Genomic DNA, 8,083 nt, shown 5'->3' on the forward strand with positions numbered 1-8,083 from the left:
TATATCCTTACAATTCTGAGATATTTGTTTTATTTTATGGATTATAACCCATCACTATCATTATTGGATGTTTAGCTCAATTTGACCCAAATTTCATTAGGACTTCCTTCAAGTTGGTTTCTTAATAATTTTCACTCACCCTATTATTATTTTTTTATTTTATTAAAAAAAATTTAATAGTGAGACATCATGAGGTACAGTTGCAGACTTACACATTTTTGTGCTTGGGTTTCAATTATACAATGATCAAATACCTATCCCTCCACTGGTGCCCATTTCCCACCACCACGGATCCCAGTATCCCTCCCATCCCCCATCCCCCCCATCCCACCCTGCCTCTGTGGCAGGGCATTCCCTTTTGTTCTCTCTCTCTTATTGGGTGTTTTGGTTTGCAAAAGAGGCAATGGGTGACAATCATGTTTAGTCTATAGCCTACTTTCCACATGCTTCTCCCATCCTGGGAGGATTCTCCCAACACCTTTATTTGGTGTTCCCTTCTTTATCTGAGCTCCCTTTTCCCCTAGTATGTGTGGTTGGCCTCCAAGCCGTGGAGTAAAATTCCTGGTACTAATCTCGGCCATTCTTGACACCCTATTATTTTTTTATCTTTACTTTCTAGCTCCAAAAATATTCCAGTACCATCTAATATTTTAATCATATATTTTGTATGGAATAATTAATTTCTCCAAATAGTCCTTTCCTAGGCTGGAGAAATAGTACAGAGGACAGGGCATTTACCTTGTATGTGGTTGACCCAGATTTCATCCTCAGCACCCCTTATGGTCCCCTGAGCCTTTTAGGAGTGATCCCGGAGCACAGATCCATGTCTAAGCACCTCTGGGTTTGACCCAAAAACCAAAACCAAACAAAAAATTCTTTGCTTATTTTCAAATAAAGTCATTTTAGAATTGCTTATCCAAAAGTAAGGTAAAATGACCTGCAACCATTTGTATATAGCTTTTTCTATCTTTTGTCTACATTACTCAGTCAAAATTGTTTTACACAGTATGGAGATACCGCAAAAAAGAATAGTTTCCATATGATCCAGCAATTCCACTTCTTGGTATCTATCCACAAAATACAAAAACATTAATTCAAAAATGCATATTCATGGGGCTGGAGCGATAACACAGCCAGTGGGCATTTGTCTTGCACACAGCTGACCCAGGTTCGATTCCCAGCATTCTATATGGCCCCTCTAGCACCGCAAGGAATAATTCCTGAGTGTATGAGCCAGGAGTAGCCCCTGTGCATCGCCGGGTGTGACCCAAAAAGCAAAAAAAAAAAAAATTCCTATTCATACCATTTTTTACTATAGCAATTAGGACAACAGCAAGGATATAGAATCAACCCAGGTGTCCGATGACAGATGAATAGATAATGAAGGTGTGGTATATAGACCCTGTGGCATACTACACAGCCACAGCTGGAGAAGGGAGGTATCTGTACACAACCGAACCACAGAGCCAACACTACTCTACATTTGAAACCTACACTACGATAAATAAATTTTAAAATATTGGGCCAAAGAGACAGTACAGTGGATAGGGCATTTGCTTTGAACATGGCTGACCGGGGTGGCCAACCCGAGTTTGATCTCTAGTGCCCCATTTGATCCCCCAGCACTGCCAGGAGTGATCCCTGAGAACAGAGCAGGAGTAAGCCCTGAGCACCATTAGATGTGGCCCAAGAAAACAAAACCAAAATTGTTAAGGTGGTGAGCTGAAGCTGGGGAGTGAAACTGGAGACATTGGTGGAGGGAAAATGACACTGATGATGGAACTGGTTTTGGAACATTGTATATCTCAAGCTCTATAATTGATAGCTTTGAAAATCACAGTGACTAAATAAAATTTTGGGAAAAAAAGTAAAATTAATTTTTAAAAATACTGTTTTCCAATTAACAGTTACTTGGTTCTTCCCAACTCTTTGTCATACTTATGATATCAGTTTATAATAGTTATATCAGTTTGTTGTACTGCTTCTAAATTTGGCCTCTTCACTCATCCTGATCAATTTTTTTAATTTGGGGTATATGAAATATTTTCATGGTTCTAAGAATTGTAATCACCCGAAATTATCTTGTTATAGCAGACAAATGTCACTCTCCCTTACAACTCCATTACCTCCTCCTAATTTTTTTACCCATTCTTACCCTCTTTCTGAGTCACAAATCTTATGATCATTCTTGTATTTCTTTTGTACAAAAGAATTCATGCATATTTTATGTTCCCTTTATTTCTTCATGAAAAAGGGCATATTTTAGGTACTTTGTTTCATCATGGGGAACATAAAATTTACTATTCTGAGTGTACAACTTACTGGTGTCCAGTATATTCACTAGTATTTTGTACATCACTCACCTTTATTTGCTGCACAATATTTACATCAGTCTAACACTCTCCATATTCAATAGGGAGTTACTCCCACTTCTTTCTCACCAAAAGCCCTGCCATTGACTAATCTGTACTCAACCTCTGTGGATTGAGGTTAACACATTAACACATATGGTTACACATCTCATTTCTTTCCTTTAGCATGTTCCTTTAATTGGATATTTAGTTCTTTCCCTAATTTTCCAAAGCCCCCAAGCTATTATTTCTTCAGATAGGGTTTTTACCCTTTCTCTTTTTCTTCTCCTTCTGGGACCCCAATATTGTTAAGCTATTGTTTTTCTGCTTTTAGTTAGCATTGTTCTAACTTATTTTTAACTCTTCTTCAGGCAACAACCTCTACATTGGGTCATGCCCCTAAGCCCCGAGGCTTGAATTCCAGGTGCCTGTTTCTTGGGGTCACAGGCTAAGTTGTCATTCCTTGTCATTCCCTGCCCTGAGCAAAGATGAACCCTAAATGGGTTTGATGGCCTCAGGCACCACCGCCACACACACACACACACACACACACACACACACACACCCCAGAGTGCGGTGTCTTCCCTCCCTCCCTTCTTCTCTTCTTCTTTTCTTCTTCTCTTCCTTCCTCCCTCCCTTTTTTTTTTTTTTTTGAGTGAAGTACATTTATTGGATGAAAAAGACTTGGCAATGACACAGTGACAGACATGCCACAGAGCCCAGGGCACGAGCTCACACACCAAGGGGGACTTAAGGCAGTTCAACCAAGGAAACTAGTCTAAGACAGAAACATTCCAAATCACGGGTTCGGGTGCCAGGTCAGGGGACGCCGTCCCGAACACTGGCACGGGCACATGGGGCATTATTCCACACGGACACAGGAGACACAGAATGAGCAGAGAGATCTGGCACCACGGACAGAACAAACAATGGGAGGCCCGGATGCGGCCACATGAGCCACCGACGACTCCTCCCGTCGGGCCCTCGCACAACATGGGGCTCAGAAATATGCAGGGGTCAGCTCTGTCTTTCCCTCCGTGGTGACCACCTGGATTAGGCTTCCCGAGCTGGGTCGGTTTTTCTCTGTGATCCAGTCATGGAAGGTTTCAACTAGAAACTCCAAGGGGGTCCAGGAGCTGAAGTCGGCCTCAGGCATGGACTTCTGGTTCATCGGGGTGTCCAGGGTAACCGGAAGCAGGGCGATGCCGCTCTTCTTCCCCGCCAGGCTTTGGCAGAGCTGGTGGACCGCGCCCTTGGCCATGCCGTAGCCGATCATCCCAGGAGTCCCATCCAGGGCCGCCTTGGCCCCTGTCAAGGTGAGGAGGCCTCCGTCCTTGAGGTGCTTGATGGCCAGGTGGCTGGAGATGGTGGACGTCCAGATGCTCTGCTTCCACATCATGTCGCAGTTCTTAAAGAGAGACTTGGACTTGGCATTGCCACCAGGATGGGTCACACCTGGCTGTGCTCAGGGCTTATACTCCTGTCTCTGTGCTCAAATATAACTCCTGAGGGTGCACGGGAGACCATATGTGGTGCAAGCGTTCAATCCCAGACTGACTGAAGGTTAGGCAAGCGCCGACACACTGTACCATTTCTCAGGTCCCGTCTCACTTTTTAAAGTGGTTCCTCCCCACCATTCCCACCATTCCCACATCTGCACCATTTTATGCATCTACCAGCAATGTATAAGGGTTCTAGTTTTCCTACGTATGAGTGTTCTACTTTCTCCAGACCCTCAGCAACACATGCTATGTTCAAGTATTATTTCCTTTCTATTGTGTGACTGAAATCTAATCATGAACAGCTTTGTAAGTGTTTATCTCACAGTTATTCAATAAAAAAATTAAAAATAAATACATTTTTAAAAATAAGAATTATTTCCTTTCTAAATTATAACCACCCCGTGAATGTGAAATGATATCTCACTGCAGTTTTGATTTGCATCTTTCTTATGCCTAATGATGCTAAGCTTCTTTCTGTGGGTCTATTCTATAATCTTTGAGCATTTTTCATGTATTTTTGTTGGTGGTAGTATGCTTTCACACTATGTTTTTTTCACCCAGTTCATGTTGGAAGTCACCCCATACAATTCATAAATATCTTTATTATTCTTTTATGTATCTACCTGGTAAGAATGTTAGTAGAAGTCGTGGGGGTTTTCTCCGACATTAAGCATAGTTAAGTTTCAGCCTGGGGAGCTAAATCCTGATTGCACATTTTGGATGCCTAGGACAGGAATGAGTCCTTGAGTCCATGTGATTCTTTGCGCTTGTTTTGCTGGACACAGAAAAACAGATGCTCCTTGGTTTAACAATGAAACACAGTGGGACCTTGGGCATGGGATCTTGTGAATGACACCCAGGGAAGAAAGAGAGCAGAACCAGGTGGGTGGGGGGAGGGGAGGCAAGGCCTTGGATACTTGTTTGTGTACATGTCTGCCGAGCAGTTTGCAAAGGCACGGTGTTGGCTTTATCCTGTCCCCTAGAAAGGAGGTCCCCAGAGAGAATAAGGCTGGAAGAGGAACCCCTGAGTGCGCACGTTTGTGGAGGTGCCATTAGCAGGGGCACAGTTAGCTAAGGGGTGCTGCCACACTGCCTCTGCCCCCCTGCCACTCAGATGAGCCCAGACAACCCAGGAAAGGCAGGAAGAACCACCACCACTAAGCTAAGGCTGCTCCTGTCCTGAGCCCGCAAGAGCCTTGGGAGAGCCCTGAGAGAAGAGGGAAGCCCCCAGTCTGCCAGAGAGCCCAAGGGCAGCTGAGATGAAGAAGCTGGGTCAAGCATAGCTCCGATGAGAAGCATCCATTCTGCCTCTCATGGCTCATCAACTTCTCTGGCTGTGGTGACTCCATGACCCAGAGATGTCCAGGAAAGACCCAGTTGCTCGGTTGTTCTACAAATGTAACGAAAGGGCAGAACTGTGAGTCCGAAGCACCAACCCTGGCAGTCAGGACCTGGAGCGCCACCTGGGATGAACCTCAAACCCAGCTCTACTCCACCATGATGATCACAGTTTATTCGGCCACTTGCCTATAGCTAAAGTTTCAGGGCCTGGGGCACCCTGGAGGGGGGAGAGTGAGGCCCCTCCCAAGGGACCCAGCCCCAGCAGCCAAAAATCTCCAGACTCAACCGCCACCATGCTCACTGCCACTCTCCACATGCTCCGGGGGAGCCCCACCCAGGAGTGAATCGACTCCTGGACCCCTCATACCTCACACCACTCATATTCCAAGAGTAGCACACCACAGTTGATGGGGTTTAAAGTAGAAGGCGATCAATCTTAGAAGGAAAATATATTTCTACATATATATATACATATACATATAGATAATCACACAAGACTCAACCTTTAACAATATGTTAGTAATTTCTTATAGAAGGGCTTAAAGGCCTCTAGGTGAAATACAACAATCTTCACATACTTACCCCTAAGGAAAGTTTTTTGGAGCATTTTCAGCAGTTTGTTCATAACAAACAATACAAAATAAATTATTTTGGTTCTGCTTTGGGGCCGGGGTTGGGGTTCGGAACAAAAACATCTGAAATATGGTGGTGGGAAGGTGTAATGGTGGTGGGATTGGCGTTCGAATATTAAATGTAGTCAAATACTGTGAATTACTTTATAAAAACAAAATTAAATTAAAAACAAGAAAATGCAGGTAAAAATAAATAAAGTTTCAAGGCCTTCCCAATAGGCTTTAATTGCAGATAATGCTTCAATTAATGAGTAGATATGTGTATATTGTATATTCTTGGGAAGTATACTTCTGGGTGATTTTTTGCAAAAGAGACTGCCAAATCAGAATAAAAGTTCATGAGTAATTTTATTTAATTTAATGAAGCTAGCTTGGAACAATCCTGGTTCTTGTAAATAGATTAATGATAAATACAAAATTATCTACTTTTTTTTTTCTAAAAAAGGCTTTCAGGAGGGCTGGAGAAATAGTACAGTGAGTAAGGCACTTGCCTTGCATCTGAGTCCCACCATGAGTGGTCCCTGAGTACTGCCAGGTGTGTCCCAATACCCAAAAGAGAGGGTTGGGGGCAGCTCACAGAGAAAGGAAAAAACACCATAAAGAAAGTTTGTTTGAACCTTACCTTTTTCTTCCATCTTCTTATAGTAAACTAATGCTTTGATAAGGGAAACTAGCCCTCTCAGTGCAGAAACAGAGCTCACTTTCGTAAAGGCAGGACTTATGTTTCCTAGGATACTCTGAGGCCTACTAGATGCTAAGTGCACTGTCATGTAACTCAGTTTTGCACTTACTTGATCTAATTATAAACCTGTGTAACAGGATGAGGAAAAACACGAGTCATTCCTAAACTATGAGTGTATGTACAAAGGAGTGGAGAGTGTATATTATTTCTAGTCTCAGTTATTTCAATTTTTTATGTTACAGAAATATTAAGATATCATAATGTGCTCTGGGAAGCCATTGCCACAATAGATTGATAGAACCACATCCCCCATCTATATCAATGACTTCCTGAGTGGCAATCAACATTTCACCAAAGGATTTTCAAACGTTCACCTTCACCAAAAATCATATCCCCTTGCCCAGAAGGGCATTCATACTGGAGCCAGAATCTTCATAATTAAAAGTGTGACTCCCAGTGAGCTTATGTGCAAATGCAAGTGTTCAACCTCCAATGAACCCCACAGCCAAGGAGGTGAGAAACCATGTTCATTCCAGCAACAGCAGCAGCAGCAGAAAGTGGGGAGAGGAATTTTTCAGAAGCATTAAAGGTCAGGAGATGGGTCTGGAGAGATAGCAGAGGAATTAGGGCTCCCTTGCATCCAGCTGACTCTGGCTTGATCCATGGCACCACATGGTTCCCCACAAACTACCAGAGGTCACTCCTGGACACAGAACCAGCATAACCCCTGAGCACACCGGATGTGGCTTGAAACAAGTCCCATGCCCCACCCCTTCTACTTAAAAAAATAAAAAGTGAAGGCAACTTATGGGCCACCTGAATGATATCGCCACCACTAGACCATCAACAAAGAGCCTTTACTGTGTTTACCTTTTCATTATACTGTTATCTTAAGGGGTAAATTATCAATTTTGTCACCAGTTCCAAGTGATGCTAAAATATCAGCAGCAGGAAGTCAAAGGAATCCCTTATTTCTATCTCTGTCCATTATCAGTGAGAGCACTGCTCGTACTGTGCACGAGCATCTTATTCCGAACTTCCTGGAGGTCAGTGTTCAAAGACAGTGTAAGGCATCGAGAGTCTATTTAGGAGTTGGACTGATAGCACAGTGGGTAGGGCATTTGCCTTGCACGCGGCTGACCCGGGTTCAATACTCAGTATTCCATACGGTCCCCTGAGCACCGCCAGGAGTAATTCCTGAGTCCAGAGCCAAGAGAAACCTCTGAGCATCCCTGGATGTGACCCAAAAAGGAAAAAAAAAAGGACATTTACCTGGAAGATGCCATTCGCACCCTTATATTCAGTTCCTGACATGGTAGCAAAGGACACAGAAACTCAAAAGGTGAATGGCCAGACAGAATGTAGAAATAATATTCCACAGCATGGAAAAAATGAAAGGTGAAGGATTCAGGGTCCCTAACTGTGAATTCCAAAGAAAAAGTATGGGCATGCAAGGGATTTGAGCGTTCAGTGGCCAAGAACTGTTCCTTTGACTGGCTCATGGTGATAGATGGAAGAAGGACTGTGGGAACAAAGAAACAGGGACTGGGCCTCAGGCTGGTTGGTCGTCAGTTT

General features: G+C 43.4%; 1 protein-coding gene across 1 annotated transcript; it reads right to left on the reverse strand.

Annotated features, from left to right (window-relative positions):
* Positions 1-3,335: 3,335 nt before the first annotated feature.
* LOC130038882 (dihydropteridine reductase-like) lies at positions 3,336-7,822 on the reverse strand. The gene is made up of 2 exons (XM_056130689.1): positions 7,781-7,822; positions 3,336-3,810 (listed from the first exon to the last, which is right to left on the reverse strand). The coding sequence occupies exons 1-2, from the start codon at positions 7,820-7,822 to the stop codon at positions 3,352-3,354; spliced, it is 501 nt and encodes a 166-aa protein (XP_055986664.1). The 3' UTR covers positions 3,336-3,351.
* Positions 7,823-8,083: the final 261 nt, after the last annotated feature.

Source organism: Sorex fumeus, unplaced genomic scaffold (genome assembly GCF_029834395.1).
Source record: "Sorex fumeus unplaced genomic scaffold, SorFum_2.1 ptg000081l, whole genome shotgun sequence".
Taxonomy (NCBI): domain Eukaryota; kingdom Metazoa; phylum Chordata; class Mammalia; order Eulipotyphla; family Soricidae; genus Sorex; species Sorex fumeus.

Excerpts from the sequence above, each read along its gene's own strand:
- LOC130038882 (XM_056130689.1), bottom strand. The coding sequence starts at position 7,822 with ATGTCAGGAACTGAATATAAGGGTGCGAATGGCATCTTCCAG. Across the intron at positions 3,811-7,780 it reads GTGCGAATGGCATCTTCCAG|CCAGGTGTGACCCATCCTGG; the intron begins GTAAATGTCCTT and ends CCCTGAGCACAG.